Source organism: Carcharodon carcharias, chromosome 25 (genome assembly GCF_017639515.1).
Source record: "Carcharodon carcharias isolate sCarCar2 chromosome 25, sCarCar2.pri, whole genome shotgun sequence".
NCBI classification, from domain to species: domain Eukaryota; kingdom Metazoa; phylum Chordata; class Chondrichthyes; order Lamniformes; family Lamnidae; genus Carcharodon; species Carcharodon carcharias.
Window position 1 is genome coordinate 34,484,456 of NC_054491.1, and position 22,973 is coordinate 34,507,428.

The 22,973-nt window shown below is 43.7% G+C and overlaps 1 protein-coding gene across 1 annotated transcript in view; it reads right to left on the reverse strand.

Annotated features, from left to right (window-relative positions):
* Window positions 1-22,973, reverse strand: part of LOC121269669 (high affinity cGMP-specific 3',5'-cyclic phosphodiesterase 9A) — an 86,426-nt gene that overhangs the window by 52,247 nt on the left and 11,206 nt on the right. The window contains exons 4-7 of the mRNA XM_041174462.1: window positions 15,469-15,512; window positions 7,590-7,644; window positions 6,859-6,929; window positions 365-446 (exon numbers count right to left, since the gene is read on the reverse strand). Coding sequence (XP_041030396.1) covers window positions 365-446; window positions 6,859-6,929; window positions 7,590-7,644; window positions 15,469-15,512 — 252 coding nt within the window. The remainder of the gene's footprint in view (window positions 1-364; window positions 447-6,858; window positions 6,930-7,589; window positions 7,645-15,468; window positions 15,513-22,973) is intronic.

Consider the following 22,973-nt stretch of genomic DNA (forward strand, 5'->3'; position numbering starts at 1 on the left):
CGATGACCACGGAAGGTGCGTTCATAATGTGACCAAACAGGTTAAGTACCACTCTGTAAATCCTTCTAATATGCCTATTGCAGGTGGTAAGAGTGGGAGAGTCTCCTGCTCAGCAATGGTTGATGCCGAGTGACACCCCTCAAGTTAAAGCTACTGGTGAAAGGCTGGCAACCTGTTCCAGTAAAAACTAGTCATGGAAACAGATGTAAGCTTGTGCTTCATCTGCCTCATGTGCCACTAGGCAAGGGAGAGAACCAAGGAAGGAAGGCTGCATTTGGTAATGCTACTGGCATTGCCTGTTTTATTGTAATTATTCATCTCACTGGATGAATGACAATACCCATTGATTACTTAGGTCTCTCACCTGTTTCCCAAAGACAATTCATCTTTAAGTGTCTTCAGGTCATTCTTACACTTCTCTATTTCCACCACCTTTAAACCTTCCACTAGAAACAAAAGGAAAGTAACAACAAGAAATCAAAGTGTAGCAAAAAGATTCTAAACTTATAATGTAGCCATAATCAGAGGCAAGATGATCTGAACTGCTCAACACTTTATGTCAATTCTTGTTGCATTCCAATGACTGAATTGGGTTCAGTTTAGATGCTATATTTTCCCCCCTCCCCTATGGTCTAATAAATGTAACAGTAATCTGAGTTGATTGAATAATACGTCAATGTTCTCTGATGGTCCCAGTAGTTTAGGAGAAAATGGATCTGAGTAGCCCTGTTGATCTTATGCTTGATCTCTCTGTAGGTGCAATTTGTTGGAGTAACCCGGACGTACCCCATAAATATTTTGTCTTTCAACCTCACTTCAGATTCCCAATTTTTTTTTTCTCTGTTATTGAATCTCATATTTCACTTGTGCACAAGTGGGTTTGAAAATGTGGGCTGTTTTGGACTAAAGCGGCACCATCTCACCCAAAGCGTCCTACCTCAAGATTCTAAAACCCTGATGGAAAAAGATGACCAAGAAATTCAAAAGCCAGGTTGCTGGTGATAGATCAGGCACTTTTCACACTAACTGGTGGCTGTGTTGTGGCCTAGGATAAAGGTGGTCATTATTGATAGGTTGCATTCTAGTTAAACATATCAGATCAGAACCTTTAATTTCAATGTACAAGTTGTAATTGAATTCTGTTTTTTTAATTGACGAATGAAGAGTTTGGCTGGGAGCTCTTAGTCCCATCCTGGAGCTGTACTCTCGTGACTATCCTATTTGATAACATTGTAAAATGGGGTGTAAAATGGGGTTTTATAGAGCAGGTTTGGTTGAAGTTGCTGGAATTATTAGTTCTTTCTCAGTCCAGCAGGACTTGCTGTTATTTATGGACTGGCTAAGGACTGTGATAACCATAGGAACAAGTGGGTCATTCAGCCCCTCAGGTTTTGCCATTCAATTAGATCATGTCTGATCTGTAACTCAACTTTGCATATTCTCCCTTTGTTCTGTAACCCTTAATACCCATGCCTAACAAAAATCTATCAATCCTTTGAAATTTCCGGTAGCTCTCTACTCCTCATCACATTTTTTGGAGGATAGAGTTTTAATGTCATTGGCAGGATGGAGTGTGTGAATTTGTATGGCTTCAACACAGAATGACCTTGCTCTAATTTACATCTCTTCCCAGCAGACTAAACTGTTTCACTTTAGCTATACCATCAAATTCTATCATCTTTTTAGACTTGCTCAGTCTTTCGGGAATGGTAAAGGTTGATTATATTTCTATGACAGTTTCTTCTCATCTCTCCCCTCTTCAATTAGTATCATTCTACAGATGTTGGTCACTCTCAAATATATCATCCAAGAATGTATTCCTTTAAATAGTCATTAGGAAGCACAGAACTTGACCATTGCTGAAAAAAAAAAGACATGCTGTTGAAGCTTCTCAGCTTGCACACGTCAGGACAGATTCATAAGAATGCCAATTCTAAAGGGAATGACAGTTTAAACTGCATGAGAAGAGAGTACGGATTGGTTGGTAAGTGGACTCTGATGGGTGAAGGCATTACCATGGAGAATGCACCAAAGAAGAGTTGACTGCCAAGCCTTTTTTTTTTAAATCAAACCAGGCAAGTTAATATTGATTGGTCAAGGCAATGCCATGAGGAATGAACCCGTGAATGGCTGTCCCCCAAGCTTTTGTTTAGTTGAAAATGGTACAATGGACATGCTCTTTCTGTTTGCAAAGGAAAGGGCCCTGTGCAAGAACACATGTAGCTTCCGATATGTGTAGGTGAGCTACACTGAGTCCGACTGATAATTTTAAATTGGTTGTCAGTGTAATTCTTAGCACAATCAGGATTGTTTAGCATGTGCTGTTCAATCACAGAATCACATCTAATGTGGACACTATGGCTGGAATTTTCCAGCCCCATTGGCATCGGGCATCATGGCAGGCTGGGGGGAAACAATAAAGCAAGAAATCGGTTTCATGCTGTCGTGAAACCAGTTTGTGATCATCTGCTCCACCCGTCAATGGTGGGCCATGTTTCCTGTCACCGCAAGTCAGGAACCTAAATTCAATACTTTAGGATCTCATTATAAGTTCTGCTTGCCAGAATCATCCCCCCTCCCCCTCCCCATGTGGGATCATCAGGCACGTTGAGTGTGTTTCACAAGTGTTCATAAGCGAAGTGCATCTGGCAAGCTGGACTTCACTCGGGACTTTGAGGTTTGTTTGCCTACCTTGCTTCTCTTTGATGACTACTTGCAGTCATCAGCTCCAGGCTTCGCAGGCAGCACCATGTCACTTTTAAGGGGGCTCACAGGCAGGTCTCTACCCATCTGACCAGCCATAAGATGGGACTGGCTTTTTAATGGCTGCAGGGCTAGGACTTGCTTGGGGTAGGGCATGGAATGGCTTCAGGCAATGGAAGAGGCTGCAAGGTGAGGTCTGGACTGGGGAAGGGGAGTATTCCAGGGTGTGTGTGGGGACACATGTTGATCTGTGCAAGTGGCTGAAAGGTGGTGAGGGCTGAGGAGGCAGTCTCCAGAGGAGATGAGGCCAGATGGAGATGTGAGGGTGTGTGTGAGAGAGTGAGTGGTGATGTCCCTTGAACTGGCAGTGAGTGAGATGCCAGTGAATGTGTGATGGCCTTCTGAGTTTGAGAGTTGAGTGATGAGATGGTTGCATTAACCTGGGGACACGAATGAGATCATTCATCCATTTTCTGCACTGGATGGCCAGCCTCTTGTGTGCAGCATTGGGACTGACCACCTCTGCCACCACCTCTGAAGTCAAAGTGATGAGACCGATGGGCCTCCTGCAGTCAGAGCTGGGGTAGAGGACATTGCAGCGGGCCTCCACAGTGTCCAGAAGTACCAGGGACATGTCACTGAATTGGGGGGGCTGCACTCTTCTTGGCATTTGCAACCATGTCTTCACCGGAGCAGTCTTGGGCTGTAAGCATCAAGAAGTGCGTGCGGCTGCAGGTTAAATATGGCAGCCTGCGTGAGGAAGCGGCGAGATGATGGTGTGGCGGGTAAAATCAGGGGCTGCCCGCCAGTGAGATGGCGTGTTTCCTGAGGCTGCATAACTAATGAGGCGGAAATGGGACCAGAGAAAACCCACCATTGCGGCCAGTGGGTAAAACAACATTTTTCATGCAACCTACCACACTTTGGGCAAATGTGGGACGATGCTGCCCTTTGTTTTGAGTTTTGGAAGCATGAATGGTTGGGTAAGATTAGGTACTGTTGCGAACAGCCAAAGGGATGTGCTGTTTGGCATCACAATGGCACTGAAATTCATATACCACAGTACTAATTTGTGTAATAGGCAGCATCCTGTTAGTGGAGAATACCACTCATGTTGCTACTGCATCATAGCAGCGTGAAACAACTAGTTTCACCTGTTGCTCAAATTTTTTGAGACACCTTATCCTTCCAGAGTAATCGGAGGAAGGCTGGCCACTTTTCAGGACCAAAGCTTTAGGCCCTTTCATGAGTTTGTGTGATGTACTGTCAGCGATGATCTGATCAGGGTAGCCATTATCCTGCAGGTTGGCTCTGACACCCCCTGTTTCAGCATCAAGCTTACATGGTGAGCAAATGGTTCGGTCGTATTTACAAGGTTGCCGATAAGACTGATCAAACAGCATGTGGAACTGTAAGAATCCTAACATGTATACTGACCAGTGAAGATAGGCTTGTGCTGGACAGAGTAGAGAACACATTGGCATGTTTTTCAACTAGAGCACCGAGGAATTTGACTGTTCAATTTCAAGTGTGAATTTGAGTGCAGGAAAGAGCCCATTAAGGTGTGTAAGGAAATTCTTGCATGCAGCTGCAGATTCAAATATAGCAAATGTATCATTTAAGCACCGGAAATATGCAAGGGGTAGGAGGTTTGGTGTCATTCCATCAAAGGCACATTTCTCGTGGAAACCGTCAAAGCTGTTTGCGAGAGCTGGGCCGAGGGGACCTCATGGCAACACCATCTATTTGGACGTACGTAATGTTGTTAAAACAGAATTCAACTGCATGAGTTGCTGAGTTCAGAAGTTCAATGAATACAGGTTCAGACAATGGTCGCATGTATAGATCGCCACATAGTGATGTGGCGTAAATGTCTGTGGCTTCCTTGAGCTGTATATTGGAGAATAGGCTAGCAATGTCAAACAAGCACATGGGCATGGCAGTGCTTTCGACAAGCAAGTCCTGTGTGATCTTTCAAAAGGTAAAGGTCTTTCATCATGTATGTGCATGACTTGCTCAAAACTGGTTGTAGCAACTTGCTCAGCCAACTGAACAATTCATGTTGTTCAGAACCATAAATAAGATAGGCGCAAAGGAACATCACTTTTGTGCATCTTGGGCAGCCCGTACATGCGCAGATGTAGTGAGCAATGAGGACAAATCTTATCATATATGCTACTGGGCAGCTTGTTACTCTTACACATGTCCAACAAGAGTTTTTGTCGTTTGCTTCTGAGCAGGGCTGTGCGGTTATGCTTAGCAGCAGGTCCTATGGATACAAATTTGGATTTTGTTGATATAGTCACGCTTGTTAAGGATGACTATTCCAGTCCTTTTGTCAGGTTAACAGACATGTACATCTGGGTTGGCCATGAGGCCTTGATTTGCCACCAGACATTGGGGAGAATTTTCTGGTCGGCGAGCAGGAATGGGGCCCACTTGCCGGCGGGTAAAATGACGTGCAGTGACATCCGGCGGGGGTCCTGATGTCACCGCGCGTCATTTAAATTTTCAGTTCAGCAGGCGCACAGCCGATTTGACTGCGTGCCCACCAATCTGTCAAAGGCCTATTAAGGCCTGTTTAAAACTAATCAAATCAATTAAATGAGCTGCCCATCCAATCTTAAGGTTGACGGGGCAGGCGAAGAACCCAGGCAGCCTTCGCGTTTTTCATGGAACCTCATCCACGAGCAAGATGAGGTTTCATGAAGTGTTTATAAATTAAATAAATTTTTTAATTAATGTTCCTTGACATGTCCCAGCTCATGAGACACTGTCACATGAGGGGACATGTCTTAAATATTTTCAATTCTTTATTTAAATGTTTGAACCTTAAACAAATCTCCCTGAGGCACCTCTGTGTCTCAGGGAGATTTCTGCACTCTTTCGCGCATGCGCCCACGTTAAATAGCAAGGGCGATCGGGGACGCTGATCGGGCTCGCGCTCGCTCCTGTCTGCCCCTGCCCAACCCCCCCAATGGGAGGGAAATTCAGCCCAATATGTGGGTTTGGACAGAGAATGTGCACCATTTGTCTATGACCCCCAATCCTGTTCTTGTCTCAATGTCTAGAGGCATGCAGGTTCCAGCAATGTTCACTACCTAGTGATCATTGCTTGGGAGCCCTGTCTGAGTTGGTCTCTTAGCCTAGATGCACTGAAAGCAACTGTTACACTGCTACTTTCACCCTTGATGACAGCAGTTAACTCAGCACAAACTGGAGGTCATAGCTGGGATCTTCCTAGACCATATGGCTCTGCTGACAGTGGAGTTAAGCTGATTTTTTAATCCTGAATTCTTAGGGACTGGTAAATGTGATCACCAATGTTTATAATTCCAATGTACCCATATCATCTGCCATTGATAATTAGTCACACTGCATGCAGCATATAACATTTGGACGCTAAACACTTTAAACACATGAAGGTTTGTTAAGCTCAATTTTATTTAGAGGTAAAGTCCTACCAAAAGAACGGAGCATCCTCCAGATGATCAACACCCAATTCAAACTGGTGCTTCAAATGAATCCTGGACAAAAACGGCAGTTCACAGTTGAGTGGCTTCTTTTTGTCAATTTGGGCCACTATAGGGAGACGATGGTGTAATAATCCAGAGACTCAGAGTACTACTCTGGGGACCTGGGTTTGAATCCCGCCATGGCAGATGATGGAATTTGAATTCAATAAAAAAATCTGGAATTAAAAGCTTAATGATGACCATGAAACAATTGTCGCTTGGTGTAAAATCCCATCTGGTTCACTAATGCCCTTTAGGGAAGGAAATCAGCCGTCCTTACCTGGTCTGGCCTACATGTGACTCCAGACACACAGCAATGTGGTTGATTCTTAAATGCCCTCTGAACTAGGACAACTAGGGATGGATAATAAATGCTGGCCTGGCCAGCAGCGCCCACATCCCATGAAAAAAATAATTTAAAAAAAACAAACACTGGAATGAACTCTTCAACCCAAAGCCAGTTTATTGTTCAGAAAAAGCCCATATCTATTGACATCTGATCCCTAGTGTTGCTACTGCAAATGTGTGAATCTTTGATCTAGGGTGTAGACCTATTCAATCCTTTGTCGCCGTTAGCACCAATAACATCTGTAATAGGCAATCAGAAGTAGTAAATGGAAAGTTCAAAATATCAACTTACATTCAACCCTCTTTTCCAATGCTGCCAACCTGCTTGAGATTTCAGTTTTCAGGTCATTGACTTTGAAAATTCTGCAAGAGAATCAAACCTTCAACAGTTACAGTACATTCAGTATATCTGATCACCTTTGTATTTGGACTTGTCCTGAACAGGGAATATTATTGCTCCAACACATCATGCAGTGGTAGGATGTAGGTTCCTCTGCTGTATTGGGTTCATTGAAGGCAGACACTGAATGGGAAGGAGGCTGTACACCCTCAAATACAGGGAAGGAAATTGGAGATCATCACCTTTTCTGTTCTTGGCCGTACCTTGGTCGCTCTCGATCTTAGCTATAGAATGTTAAATGGTCTATGAGGCTTAAGGAGAGGGGTAAGGACAATGAGTAGCAATATGAGCTTTGTACTTGAGCTTGGTGTTCCCTGAATAAAGATGAGGGGAAATCATACAACATCTTCATTGTTAATTGTTATCCATTGATCCCAGCTAAAAGTGCATAGGGGTGAACATCAGGTGAGTTCAGGGATAGGCTTGACTGTGATATCCCTCATGTTTGACTAGGTTTCCAACATCCACTGTCCTGGCTCATATATGATGGATGGCCATTTGAATGAAGTATCTTGGGGCTACCAGTTCCAATGGAGCTCCATCCCAGAATAAGTAACTACCCTCAGCAGCATAAAAGGAAAGAAAATGGTTGAAGTTTAAGTAAAGAATTAATGACAAATTACCTTGAAAACTGGTCAGCAACTTGGGTCAGAACATTCTGCAACAAGTCTTCTTCTTCTAGAGGTAGAAAGGTGATTGATGACAGACATTAGAATCCATGAGACCAATTATATCCACTTCCCTGAGAGTCCTCAATTTGCTTCACAACGAAGTGACCGAGGTTCGAACAACGATGCAATCCTCCAGAATCTGGCCCTGACATGGTGCGGAGGTGGGTGGGAAGGGGGTTGATGGTGGAGAATCTCACCCAATGACAGTATGAGCTGGAGATAACTCCTTGGGCACAATCCAGAAGATGCACCTGAAACTTCGCCCAAAATACCCATTTCACCAAAGGTACGCTCAAGGACCCTCCCAATTTCATTAAAATATGCCCAAAATAGAGGGGGTGTAAATCAATGTAAACAATCAGGACCCCAGAAAACGTGAACTCATAGTTCACCTGTGTGCCTTAAAGTTACAAGTTTCAACACCTTTCAGCAACATTCGTTCACATTAGTCAAAACTTATGTTTAAGAACCTGCAATCAGGGAACCTTTTCAGTTTTAATATACTAGTGTCATAACCATGTATTAAAAACACAAATAATGCACAGCAGGGCTCAGTGAGGGTTCTTATATGTAAAAGGATTAACAATTGCAATTAAATGATAAATTATTGCTTTGCCTGTCACAACATTGAGAGGACTCCCCCCACCCCCCTCCCTATTTGTGTTTGATAGTCAGAAGTGATACCAGCTTTGTTGGTGGAAACACTTCAAATGGAGGGTTTGAAGGATGTATTCAGTGTAAAAGGGTCAGGGAGACTTGGTCTTTAATCTGCTCTATCATTCAGTAAGATCATGACTGATTTTCTAACTCAATTCCACCTTCCTTTTTTAAAAAAAATTCGTTCATGGGATGTGGGCATTGCTGGCTAGACCAGCATTTATTGCCCATCCCTTGTTCAGAGGGCATTTAAGAGTTAATCACATTGCAGTGGATCTGGAGCCTTATGTAGGCCAGACCAGATAAGGATGGCAGATTTCCTTTCCTAAAGGACATTAGTAAACCAGATGGGTTTTTACAACAATGGTTTCATGGTCATCACTAGACTTTTTCTAGATTTTATCTGCCGTGGTGGCATTATTCTGGGTTTCTGGAATACTAGTCCAATGACAATACCACTATGCCAGTGCCTCCTGCCCAATTCCCATATCCTTTCATTAGCTTAATCTCTAAAGCGCCACATCTGCTTTAAATATACTCAATGATTGAGATAGAGAATTCCAAATATTCACAACCCTTTTGAGTGAAGAAATTTCACCGCATCAGTTATGTGCATAATTCACTTATGTCCAGAATTCCTAGGTCCTGTTAGTCATGTGATTGTTTTATGCTTATATTACATCTGTATCCTGGTAAAAATGCAATGGAAACTCCAGGCTTTCATGTTAGAATTTTTTTTATTCATTCATGGGATGTGGGTGTAGCTGGCTAGGCCAGAATTTATTCCCATACCCAATTTCCCTCGAGTAGGGGTGCCTTCTTAAACTGCTGTAGTCCATGTGGTGTAGGTGCACCCACAGTGCTAGCTGGGAGGGAGTTCCAGGATTTTGATTCAGCAACAGTGAAGGAACTGCGATATATTTCCAAGTCAGGATGGTGAGTGGCTTGGAGTGGGGGGGTGGGGGGGAGGCGGGGAGATCTCCATGTGTCTGCGATCCTTGTCCTTTTAGATGGTAGCTGTTGTGGGTTTGGAAGGTGCTGTCTAAAGAGCCTTGGAGAGTTGCTGCAGTGCATCTTGTAAATGGTACACACTGCTGCTACTGTGTGTCGGTGGTGGAGGGAGTGAATGTTTGTGGATGGAGGTGCCAATCAAGCAGGCTGCTTTGTCCTTAATGGCGTCAAGCTTCTTGAGTGGTGTTGGAGCTGCACTCATCCAGACAAATGGAGAATATTCCATCACACTCCTGACTTGTGCTTTGTAGATGGTGGACAGGCTTTGGTGAGTCAGGAGATGAGTTATTCGCCACAGGATTCTTAGCCTCTGACCTGCTCTTGTAGCCACACTATTTATATGGCCAGTACAGTTCAGTTTCTGGTCAATGGTAGCCCCAGGATGTTGATCGTGGAGGATTCAGGGATTGTAATGCCATTAAATGTGAAGGGGCAATGGTTAGATTCTTTTTTGTTGGAGATGGTCATTGCCTGACACTTGTGTGGCACAAATGTTACTTTCCACTTGTCAGCCCAAGCCTTGAAATTGTCCAGGTTTTGCTGCATTTTGACATGGACTGCTTCAGTATCTGAGGAGTCATGAATGGTGCTAAACATTATGCAATTATCAGCGAACCACCAACAAGCACAACCATCTTCCTTTGTTCTAGATATGGTTCCAACCAGCAGAGAGTTTTCCCCCAGGTTTCCATTGACTCCAGTTTTGCTGGGGCTCCTTAATGCTACACTCAGTCAAATACTGCCTTGATGTCAAGGGCAGTTATTCTCACCTCATTTCTGGAGTTCAGCTCTTTTATATATGTTTGGTTGTAATCATGCCAGGTTTGGTTGTAATCATGCCAGGTACTAAGATTTTTTTTTATTCATTCATGGGATGTGGGCTTCGTTGGCTGGGCCAGCATTCATTGCCCATTCCTAGTTGACCTTGAGAAGGTAGTGCTGAGCTGCCTTCTTGAACTGCTGTAGTCCATCTAGTGTAGATACACTCACAGTGCTGTTAGGAAGGAAGTTCCAGGATTTTGACCCAGCGACAGTGAAGGAGCAGTAATATATTTCCAAGTCAGGATGGTGAGTGATTTGCAGGGAACTTCCAGTTGGTGGTGTTCCCATCTATCAGCTCCTTTGTCCTTCTAGATGGTAATGATTGTGGGTTTGGAGGACCCTTGGTGATTTCCCAGTGTATCTTGTAGATGGTACACACTACTGCTACTGTGCGTTGGTGGTGGAGGGAGTGAATGTTTGTGGATGTGCTGCCAATCAAGCGGGCTGCTTTGTCCTGGATGGTGTCAAGCTTCTTGAGTGTTGTGAGAGCTGCACTCATCCAGGCAGGTGGGAAGTATTCCATCACATTCCTGACTTGTGCCTTGTAGTTGGTGGACAGGCTTTGGGGAATCAGGTGGTGAGTTACTCGCCGCAGGGATCCTAGCCTCTGACCTGCTCTTGTAGTCAGTGTTTCTATGGCTAGTCCAGTTCAATTTCTGGATCCCCAGCATCCAAGCAGAACCAGCATTAGTGAGCAGATTATTGCTAAGAAAATGCTGCTTGATAGCACTGTTGCTGACCCCTTCCATTACTTTACTGATGATCAAGAGTACACTAATGGGGTGGTATTTGGTCAGGTTGGATTGGTCCTGCTTTTTGTGTACATTTCCAGGCAAGTTTCCACATCGTCAGGTAGATGCCAGTGTTGTAGCTGTATTGGAACAGCTTGGAGAGGGCCATGGCACGTTCTAGCACAAGTCTTCAATAATATTGTTGGAATATTGCAGGGTCCATAGCATTTGCAATAACCAGTGCCTTCAGCCATTTCTTGATATCACATGGAGTGGATCAAATTGACTGAAGACTGGCATCTGTGATACTGGGAAATCTCTGGAGAAGGCCAAGATCGATCATCCACTTGGCACTTCTGGCTGAAGATTGTTGCAAATGCTTCAGCCTTATCTTTTGCACTGATATGCTGGGCTCCCCCATCATTGAGGATGGGGATACTTGTCAAGCTTCCTCCTCCAGTGAGTTGTTCAATTGCCCACCACCACTCATGACTGGATGAGGCAGGACTGCAGAGCATAAATCTGATCTGTTGGTTGCGGAATTGCTTGCCTCAATCTATTGCTTGCTGGTTGTGCTGTTTGGCACACAAGTAGCCCTGTGCTGTAGCTTCACCAGGTTGACACCTCCTTTTTAGATATGCCTGGTGCTGCTTCTGCCATGCCATCCTGCACTCTTCATTGAACCAAGGTTGATCCCCTGGCTTGGCGGTAATGCTAGAATGGAGGATATGCCAGGCCCGAGGTTACAGATTGTGGTTGAATACAATTCTGCTGCCGCTGATGGCCCACAGAGCCTCACGGATACCCAGTCTTGAGTTGCTAGATCTGGTCAAAATCTATCTGATTTAACACAGCAGTAGTGCCACACAATTGGGGGTATCCTCAATGTGAAGGCAGGTCTTCATCTCTTCAAGGACTGTGGTGGTGGACACTCCTACCAATACTGTCATGGACAGATGCATCTGCGGCAGGCAGGTTGGAAAGGATGAGGTCAAGTATGTTTTTCCCTCTTGTTGGTTGCCTCATCACCTACCACAGACCCAGTCTAGCAGCTATATCTTTTAGGAGCCATCCAAGCTTGGCTTGTAGTGGTGCTACTGAGCCACTCTTGGTGATGGACATTCAAGCCCCCCAGTCAGAGTACATTCTGTGCCTTTGCCACCTCCAAGTGGTGTTTAATGTGGACAAGAACTGATTCATCAGCTTGGAGGGTTGGGGAAGGAGGGGGTGGAGGGGTGGTGTTACGTAGTAATCATCAGGCGGTTTCCTTGCCCATGTTTTACTTGTTGCCATGAGACTTCACATGGTCCACAGTCAATGTCAAGGACTCCCAGGCCAACTCCCTTCTGATCGTATGCCACTGTGCCACCACCTTTGCTGGGTCTGTTCTGACCATGGGACAAGACATACCCAGGGATGGAGGCATCTGGGACATTATCTGCAAGGTATGTTTCCATGAGTATGATTATGTCAGGCTATTGCTGGACTAGTCTGAGAGGCAACTCTTCCAATTTTGGCACAAACCCCAGCTGTTAGTAAGGAGGGCTTTGCAGGGTTGACAGGGCTTAATTTGCTGTTGTTGTTTCTGGTGCCTAGGCCGATGCTGGATGGCCTGTTTGGTTTAATGCCTTGTTGACTTTCTAATGGTTTGATACAACTTAGTGGCTTGCTAGATCATTGCAGAGGGAGTTAAGAGTCAATCACATTGCTGTGGATCTGGAGTCACATGTTGGCCAGACCAGCTAAGGACAGCAGATTTCCTTCCTTAAAGGGGATTAGTGAACCAGATTGGTTATGACAATAGTTTCATGATGTTAGGAACTAGATATAGTTTTACATTATGTTTGTATGTGCGGGTGTTAGGAATAAGATATATCTTTATGTTTAACTGATACTTATTTATTTGTTTTAAGAAAGGTGAAACTTGAGTTTGGATTCATTTTAGAGATTTTTGTTGGGATGGAGCTGGGAAGTCTCTAGGCCCTGTTTGTATACATGCATTTTTAATGAGGTTTTACGACTCTTGAAGTGAGGAGCCAGGTTACCAATGGGTTATTAGTTTAGGGAAGTTAAAACAAACAGAAAAGGTAGGAAAAATCTGTGCTGTTGCCTCACAACAGGGAATCAGAGAGACCCCAAAGAGAGACAAAGGCATATTTCAGTTCAGTTAGTATGTGTATACCACAGAATGAAGACGTAAAGGGTCTAAGGCTCTTTCTAGCTGGGAATGATGCCAGACTGCTGAGGGAATGAGTTTAAGGAACTCATATGTATTGCTTTAAAGTTAGAGTAATAGTGAACTTAGAGCGAGTCTTCTGGATATCTCAAGGGAGATACCAATTGTGGAATATTCAGAAATATACTGGGGAAAAAAAAACCTCTTTTCAAGGCTCTAGTCTTGGTATGGAAATAGTTGTACCTCTTCACTGGAGAGTTTGGTCTGTAACGATATTGCTGGGATAAAAAAGATAGGGTATGTTTGAATAATTTTTTCCTTGGAGTCTGTGTCAAAATCTTTCTATTACACTAGAAAACAAAGGTTAACGTTTCTTGTTTAATAAATGTTTTACCTTAAGTCAACAGCAGACTCCTGTGAATCTGTTCCAGTAAGTACTCTCCATGTTTTAAAAAAAAAAATTTAAAACCTATGGCCCATCAAGCCAGGTTCCATTCTGGGATCTGACTTGACCAGTAATAACATCAGCTGGGATCATAACAATAGTAAGCATCAGACATCTTAATCCAATTTTTTTTTAATTGAATTTAAATTCCACCATCTACCATGGTGGGATTTGAACCTGCTTCCCCAGAGAATTACCTTGGATTACTAGTCCAGCGACAAGTCTGGACTAGACACCAGCTCCAACTCAGTAAAATCATCCACAAAGTTCCTCAAAGCAAACAAAGCAAAAAAGTAAAATATAATAAATGAGCAAAGATTGCTTGCTCAGTCTAACTCAGTTCTTCCAGAGATACATTGTCACTACACTACAAACTGCTAAGTGAAAGCTCTGTGGGCCAAATATGTCCACTTTTTAATTTAGTGATAATTAGCAGATCTCTTATGGCATTGATTTGGAGGATATACTTTTATTAAAGTATGTAGTTATTTAAAAAATTGATGAGTAAAGAGGTGTAGCGAAGGCACATTGTAAGTCCAATTTATTAATAATGCTCCTAAGATCTAGAATATTCTTCAAACTTCATCATCCTTGACCTCCTGCCCACATGCTCTCATTTTGTGCTCATATGTGACAGACTATGTCCCATCAGTGGAGAGAAACAAGGGGAGGTTTGTATCTCAAGCTTTGGACGCATCTTTGAATTGTAGCCGCATCAGTAAAATGTACCAGTGGCCAGTATAATGGGGCTTATAGCCCATAAGACATGGAGCAGGAGTAGCCCAAACACTCCTGTAAGGCTGTCCCATCATTCTACCTCGATTTCATTTTCCCACCTATCCCCATATCCCTCAATTTCTTTAATGTCCAAAAATCTTTTGATCCATGTCTATTCAATGACTGAACATCCACAACCCTCTGGGCAGGAAAATTCCAAAGATTCATAGTCCTCCCTGAAGAAATTTTTCATGTCAAGCCTAAATGATGACCCCTGATGTAGATGCTATGATCCGCAATTCTAGACTCTTCAGCCAGGGGACACAGCCTTATAGTGTCCACCCTATCAAACCCTCTAACAATTTCATACATTTCAATGAGATAACCTCTAATTCTTCTAAATTTCACAGAATATAGGCCCATACTACTCAATCGCTCCTCAAAGGACAATTCTTCCATCCCAAGAAACAATCTAGTAAGAAATATAGAGCTGGATTTTACTCTCCCTTTGTGGGTTTGAAGGTGAGGGCACAGGGAATCCCATGGGTGGCCTTCCCACCACCTACCCACAGCCACTAACCTGTCTGCACTTTTACGAGGTGCAGGGACAGAGTCGAGTGGCCTGCCCATCTTTGGGCCTAATGAAGCCCTTAAGTGGCCAATTAATAGGCACTTAAGGGCCTCATCCCACACATGCCGATATTTTAACCAGTGGTGGTGGGGGGAAGCCCACACAATGTGGGAAGCCCATCAGCTTTAGTTGTGTGGGCTGGTGTCAGGGAAGGTGGAGGGAGCCTCCCATCAGAGGTACCTCTCCAAAGATCATCCCCCGCCCTTTAACCCTGCCACCCAGCCCCTTGAACATGGTAACCCATCCCCCTCACCCTTGTCACCGAAGCCCCCGACACTGTACTTACCTGAGCTCCTTAGTCTGGTGGCGCTGCCTATAGTCCCAGCAGTGGCCACCACTCACAAATGGCACTTCTGGGAATACAGAGTTGACGGCCTGTCTGAACTTACTTTTGAAATAGGAGTGGAAGTCTTGTCTTAAAGCAATTAACATTGCTCCCAGCATTAACTTACTGCGAGGCAGCCATTGGGACTGTGGGCAGGCCTCCCCTCAAAATTTTAGCTGGGGGGCAGGGATGGATTCACAATGCCATGTAAAATCCAGCCTATATAGACCGCGTGGTAGATTTGGCATCAATTCCAAGCCGGTATCCATTATATATTTCAATAGATATAATCCATTGATGTAAAAGGAGTCAATACCTGTAAGTTGTCTAGCACTGAGAGTGACCACTCTGTAAGGAGAGCTGGAAAGAAAAGGAAAGAAATTAAACCAAGTGTTTGAGAGACAACTGTTCTGTTACAGTTAGCTGAAGTACATAAAATAAAGTAAATAAAGGCCAGCTGAGACTGAATAACCCTGAGCTTCCAGTCAGGATCACCACCTTGTTATGATCACATGCAAAATGATTCAATTTCCTGAGGTATAGCACACAAGAGGCCTGAATCTAAAGGTGTAGAGGTGACCCCATCCATTGATTAGGAAGCCAGAGGCAACTACGTCACGGCTGCCCCCACCTCCCTACCCTCTCCTTTATTTTTCCATAGGATGTAGCCATTGCTGGCAAAGCCAGCATTTGTTGCCCATCCCTCGTTGCGCTTGAGCTGACTGTCTTGCTAGGCTATGTCAGAGGGCAATTCAGAGTCAACCACAGTGCTGTGGGTCTGGGATCACATGTAGACCAGATCAGGTAAGGATGGGAGATTTCCTTCCCTAAAAGGCGTTAATGATTTTACAGTAAACAATGATAGCTTCATAGTGCCCATTACTGAGACTAACTTTACTTTGTAGGTTTAGTAATTGAATTTAAACTCCATAAACTGCTGTGGTGTGATTTAAACCCATGTTCCCAGAACATTTGCCTAGACCTATCTGGCTTACTAATCCAATGATGTTACCACTACGCCATCATTTCCCCAAGGCAAAGGTAATTTCAAACATAAAAGAACAACAAAAAACGTGGAATGGAAATTGAAGGGTATGAATTTTGTTTGCATGCCCACATCCCATGAAAGGGTACATTGTAAACTTGTTCCCGTTTTTATGTAACTGCCAGCAGTAGAATTGCGGCGCTTCTGGTGTGAGGGTCTAAATACAGAATGAGAAGTTTAAATGAGCAGTTACCATTATAAATATAGACATAGGAATTTTAATGAAAATACAAATTTATTTTATTTTTTTGATGGCTTCACATCTGAGAAAGGTAGCACTGATTCATTAACAGGGTAGTTGCTGAGGCGTAGGGTAAGTGACTCGTTATTGCTCACAGCTGCTTGGAGACCAACATTCCCATTGCCTCCAGGACTTATTATGCATAATTGACGCACTCAAACAATATCACACTATAAGCAAACCCTATATTCCATGTGGATTATCCCCTTCCTTCAACACAGCACTCTAGTGATTCAAAGGCTTACTGTAACAAGCACCACATGACTCTCTTAAGCAGCTGTGGAAAAAAATCAGAAAAAGCAATAATTTATGATAATTTGCAGTGCTCACTCCCGTAACCTTGTGTACCTGACTCCAAAATTCAGTCAAGGGAGGAAATCCCTGCAGGAACTAGACAGCAAAGTGACTCTAATTTGTTCAAAGGTAACTGATTAAAAGTCCACCTGGACACCTATCTTACTCAAACAGTCCAATTGCATTCCACAGATACAATTCCCATCATAACTAACAATACAGAAGGGGGCTGAATCTTCCGGCTGACATGGGGGTGGCTTAAAATGCCGCATGCTGACATCGTGCGAGCGTCCCGATGTCAGCGCGCGGCATTGTGATGTTTCAGTCGGCGGGTGCGCTATGCAGCGGGATGCGCGCCCGCCATTAATTAAAAGCCTCGTTAAGGCCATTAAGTCACCAATCGACCAGGATTTTGAGGGGCCCGTGTGAACTTCGACTCAGCGCATGGGCCAATGGACAGGCGGGTAAGTGATTTTTTTTTTTTTACAAACTTCATCCAGTGGCGGGATGAGGTTTGATATCGGATTTAAAAACGTTTAATGTGTGCACTTAATTTGTGTACTTCATTAACATGTCCCATCTCATGTGACATTTTCACATGAGGGGGATATGTTAATGAATTTTTTATTGTTCTATTTTTAATATTTGACAGCGATCTCGAGGCAGCACTTAGCCTCAGGGAGACGTGCGCTCTTGCGTGCGTATCGCAAAAGAGTGCACTCTGACAGTTGGGGAATCCCCACCCACACAGTGCATAGTGCTTCCCGTCAGGCGACACGCTGGGTGGGCCTTAGTTGGCCCGCCCACTTAAAATGGCGGTGGGGTCTGTTTCAGCAGCAACGATTGGCTGCCTGCCCGCCACCGAGTCAGTCGGGCCCGTCCACCCATCGAGGGCAAAATTTTGCCCTTGAAGTTACATAGGAACATAGGAGCAGAAGGAGGCCATTCGGCCCTTCGAGCCTGCTCCACCATTCAATAAGACCATGGCTGATCTGGTTGTGGTCTCAGCTCCACTTTCCTGTCTGCCCCCCATAACCCTGGACTCCCTTACCTAACAAAAACCTATCTAACTGCCTTGAATAAACTCAATGTCCCAGCTTCCACTACTTTCTGGGGGAAATAATTCCACACAGCAATGACCTTTTGGGAGAAAGAATTCTCATCACTGTGTTAAAAGGGAGCCCTCTTATTTTTAAGCTCTGTCCCCCATGTTCCAAAGAGTATTCAATAATTAACAATACAAAAACAATGTTCCAAAGAATAATCAATGATTTTGTTCGATATTTATCCCTATAACCTTAATGGTTGTGGTTGTTGGAGGTCAGTCATCTCAGCTCCAGGACATCACCGCAGGAGTTCCTCAGGGTAGTGTCCTTAGCCCAACTACCTTCAGCTACTTCACCAATGACCTTCCATCATAAAGTCAGGAGTGGGGATTTTAACTGATGATTGCACAACATTCAGCACCACTCGTGACTCCTCAGATACTATAGCAGTCCAAATGCAGCAAGACCTGGGCAATATCCAGGCTTGAGCTGACAAGTGGCATGTAACATTCGTGGCACACAAGTGCCAGACAATGACTATTTCCAATAAGAGAGAATCTAACCATTACCCTTTGACATTCAATGGCATTGCCATTACTGAAACCCCCATTGTCAACATCCTGGGGGTTGCCATTGGCCAGAATCTGAACTGGACTAGCCATATAAACACTGTGGCTACAAAAGCAGGTCACAGGCTTGGAATAGTGCAACAAGTAACTGACATCTTGACTCTCCAAAGCTTGTCCACCATCTACAAGGCACAAGTCAGGGGTGTGATGGAATACTCCCCACTTGCCTGGATGAGTGCAGCTCCCACAACACTCAAGAAGCTTAACACCGTTGAGGACAAAGCAGCCTACTTGATTGGCAGCACATCCACAAACATTCACTCCCTCCACTACCAACGCACAGTAGCAGCAGGGTGTACAATCTACAAGATACACTGAAGGAATTCACCAAGGCTCCTTCAACATCATCTTCCAAACCCACGACCACTACCATCTAGAAGGACAAGGGCAGCTGATAGATGGGAACACCACCACCTGCAAGTTACCCCCCAAGTCACTCACCATCCTGGCTTGCAAATATATCGCCATTGCTTTACTGTCGCTGGGTCAAAATCTTGGAATTCCCTCCCTAACAGCACTGTGGGTGTACCTACACAACATGGACTGCAGCGGTTCAAGAAGGCAGCTCACCACCACCTTCTCAAGGGCAATTAGACATGGGCAATAAATGCTGGCCCAGCCAGCAAAGCCCACATCCCATGAATGCATTAAAAAAAAACATTCCTGGCTGGCTACTTTACAATTGACTTGCCATGCTATTACCAATTACTCTATAGAAGAGAAAACTTTCTGCTGACTTCTAACTTTAATTGATGCACTTGGTACTTTACTCTGGTTCTCCACAAAGTCAGAGTTGAACAACTGGCTTGATTCAGTATAATCTAACACTTTCATAGTTGAAAGCTTTTACAATTTTCTTTGAGTCTCTCTTCATCATCTACACTAGAGGCCTTTGAAATCTGAGATCAACAAATTATTGCTAGACAAGTGTATAAAAAGGAATATGGAGCCCAGGTACGTCAAAGGTGTTAGGATATGATCTGCCGTAATCTCACTGAATAGCAGATAATGCTGAATGAGCCGAAAGGGCTATTGCTGTTCCTATGTTTCTAATAGCAACGACATCAATAGCAACAACGAGGCATTTCAGGACATCCTGTAAAAGGAACTATTTGAACACAAGTTCCCTTTCTTCTTCCAATGCCAAATATCTTATAATGTTGAACTCATTCCTTAATTGACTTCCTTGAATCCCATCACCCATTGACCTCACCCTGCCCAAATTTGTGTTAATGCCCTTTTGAAGATATGGGCCTAGGGATTCAGCTACACAGCACCTACCTGTATTTTTTTAGGCACTAAATAATATACTAGGCCTTGAATATAATGAACAGTAAGTGCATGCTTATTATGAACAGGAGGCGCATCACCTGCCATATTGATAAAGGCCAAGAAGTTGTCAAGCAGTCTGAAACAGGCATTAGGCCCTTTCCATATGCAAATAAGGACATAACATCTACTTGAGACCCTCAATGGAAGGCACTAATGAGAAGCAACCATAATGGTCCTACTTTGTGTCCATGTCCCTCCCTTCTCTCAAAAAAATCATCCCTTCAACCAAGTTTCTGTTTACCTGCCCTAACTTTGCTGCAACATGTGGGAGCTGCTAGGCATCAAGGTGATCCAGAGCGAACACATCTGTACCAGGCGTTTGCACCTCGAGGAACTTCGGGTCCGAGTTAAGGAGCTGCAGGCCGAGCTGCAGACATTGTGCCACAGCAGGGAGGGGGAAAAGTTATCTGGACACTTTGCTCCAGGAGGAGGTGTCACAACCCTCAGACTAGGTAATTCACATTTGGTCTGTGATCAGGGACATGAGGGTGTGACTGCAGGTGAAGCAGGTATGGGGGCCCAGGAGGTAGGGTTTGAGGAGCCTCAGCCTCTGCAACAGTCCAACAGTTACAAGGTTCTAGCAAGCTGTGTGGAACAGTGTGAGGACTACAGGGAGGATGAGCAAACTGACCACGGCACCATGGTACAGGGAGCTATTCAAGTGGGGGGTAGGAAATAAGAAGGTAGTAGTGGTAGGAGGCAGCATAATTAGGCAGATAGATACTGTTCTCTGCATCTGCCTACCTGGTGCCAGGGTTAAGGACATTCCCTCAGGACTGGAATGGAACTTGTAGTGGGAGGGGAGGGATCCAACTGTCGTCATCCACGTTGGTACCAACAACATTGATAGGACTCGAAAGGAGGTTCTGCTGGAAGAATTTGAATGGTTAGGAGCTAAATTAAAAAGTAGAACCTCCAAGGTAATAATCTCGGGATTATTACCTGAGCCACAGACAAACTGGCATAGGGTAAATAAAGTCATGGAGTTAAATGCATGGCTCAAAGGTTGATGTGGGAGGAATGGGTTTCAGTTCATGGTGCACTGGCATCAGTACTGGGGTAGACGGGAGCTATTCCGGTGGAATGGGCTTCACTTGAACAGTGCTGAGAGCAGTGCCCTGGCGAACTGAATAACTAGGACTATAGAGAGGGCTTTAAACTAAATAGTGGGTGGAGGGTTCTGGAAATGGGATATCTAGGCTTACGAAGCAAAAGGATATAGCAGCCTTGCAGGGCAGCTACTTAGGTAATGACATCCAGAGTGTGACAGAGTGTACAAACATAAAACAAAAGCAGCAAATAGGGTCATACCATAGAGGGAAACAAAATGGTAAAAAGCCAAAATTAATGGCCTTTTACTTAAATGCATGTGGTATTCGAAACAAAATAAATGAATTAATGGCACAAATAGAGGTTAATGGGTGTGATCTTATAGCCATAATGAAGACATGGTTACAAGGGGATCAAAGTTTGGAACTAAATATTTAGGGGTGTGTGACTTTTCGAAAGGACAGGCAGGAAGGAAAGGGTAGTGGGGTAGCTTTAAGTACAATAGTAAGAAAATATCTTGGACCGAAGGATGTGGAATCCATATGGGTGGAGGTAAGAAATAGCAAGGGGAAGATGACACTGGTGGGAGTAGTCAGGGAATAAATCAGGAGATAATGAGGGCATTTAATAAAGGTAGTACATTAATCGTGGGTGACTTTAATCTTCATATAGATTGGGAAAATAAAATTGGCAGAGGTAGCTACGAATAAGAATTCAGTGAGTGTGTATTCAGAACAGTTTGATAGGACAATACGTTGTGGATCCAACAAGAGACCATGCTATTTTGGATTGGGTAAAGTGTAATGGGGCAGGTTTAATAAATTATCTCAGAATAAAAGATACTCTAAGAAACAGTGACCTTAATATGGTAGAATTTAGCATTTAGTTTGGAGTGAGAAACTTGGGTTGGAAACAACTGTGCTAAACTTATATAAGGGTAATTACAAAGGAATGAGGGCAGAGTTGGCTGGAGTAGACTGGGGTAGGATTTTAACAGAAAAACAGTTGATGAACAATGGTAGATGTTTAAGAAAATAGTTCATGACTCACAACAAAGATACATCCCAGTGAGGAAGAAGGTCTGTAGGAAGGGAATAAATCAACCATGGTTAATCAAGGAAGTTAAGGATAGTATCAAAGTGAAAGAAAAACATACAATATGGCAAAGGTTAGTGGTAAGCCAGAGGATTGGGAAAGTTTTTAAAACCAACAAAAGATGACCAAAAAAATAATAAGGGTGGGGGGGGCGGGGAGAAATAAAACTTTAAGGGTAAACTAGCAAGTAATATAAGAACGGACAGTAAGAGCTTCTTTAAATATATAAAAAGGAAGTGAACATAGACCCCTTAGAGGATGAGGCTGGGGAAATAATAATGGGGAACCAGGAGATGGCAGAAGAGTTGAATAAATACTTTGCTTCAGTTCACAGTAGAAGACACTAATAGCATTCCAATACTAAATATACAAGGGGCAAAAGTGGGAAGGAAATAAATACAATAACTATCACTAGAGAAAAAGTACTAGGGAAACTAATGGGGCTAAAGGCTAATAAGTCCCCTGGACCCAATGGGTTGCATCCTAGGAAATTAAAGAAGTAACCAAAGAGATAATGGATGCATTGGTAGTAATGATCCAAGAATCCTTAGATTCTGGAATAGTCCCAGAGGATTGGAAAACTGCCAATGTAACACCCTTATTCAAAAAAGGGAGGGCGACAAAAAAATACTTGGATTTCCAAAGGTGTTTGATAAGGTACTGCACGTATGGCTACTTAAAAAGATGAGAGCCCAAGGTGTATATTGGCACGGATAGAGGATTGGCTAACTAATAGGAAGACAGAAAGTTGGGATAAGGGAGGCATTTTCAGGATGGCAACATGTAACTAGTGGAGTGCCACAGGGATCAGTGCTGAGGCCTCAATTATTTATAACATGTTTTAATGACTTAGATGAGGGAAGTGAATGTCTTATCTTCAAATTTGCAGATGGTACAAAAATAGGTGGAAGGCAAGTGGTGAGGATGATGTGAGTCTACAGAGGGATATAGACAGGTTAAGTGAATGGGCAAAAATTTGGCAGATGGGAATATAATGTGGGAAAACGTGAGGCTATGCACTTTGGCAGGAAGAATAGAGGAGCTGAATATTATTTAAATGGAGAAAGACTGCACAGAGGGATTTGGGAA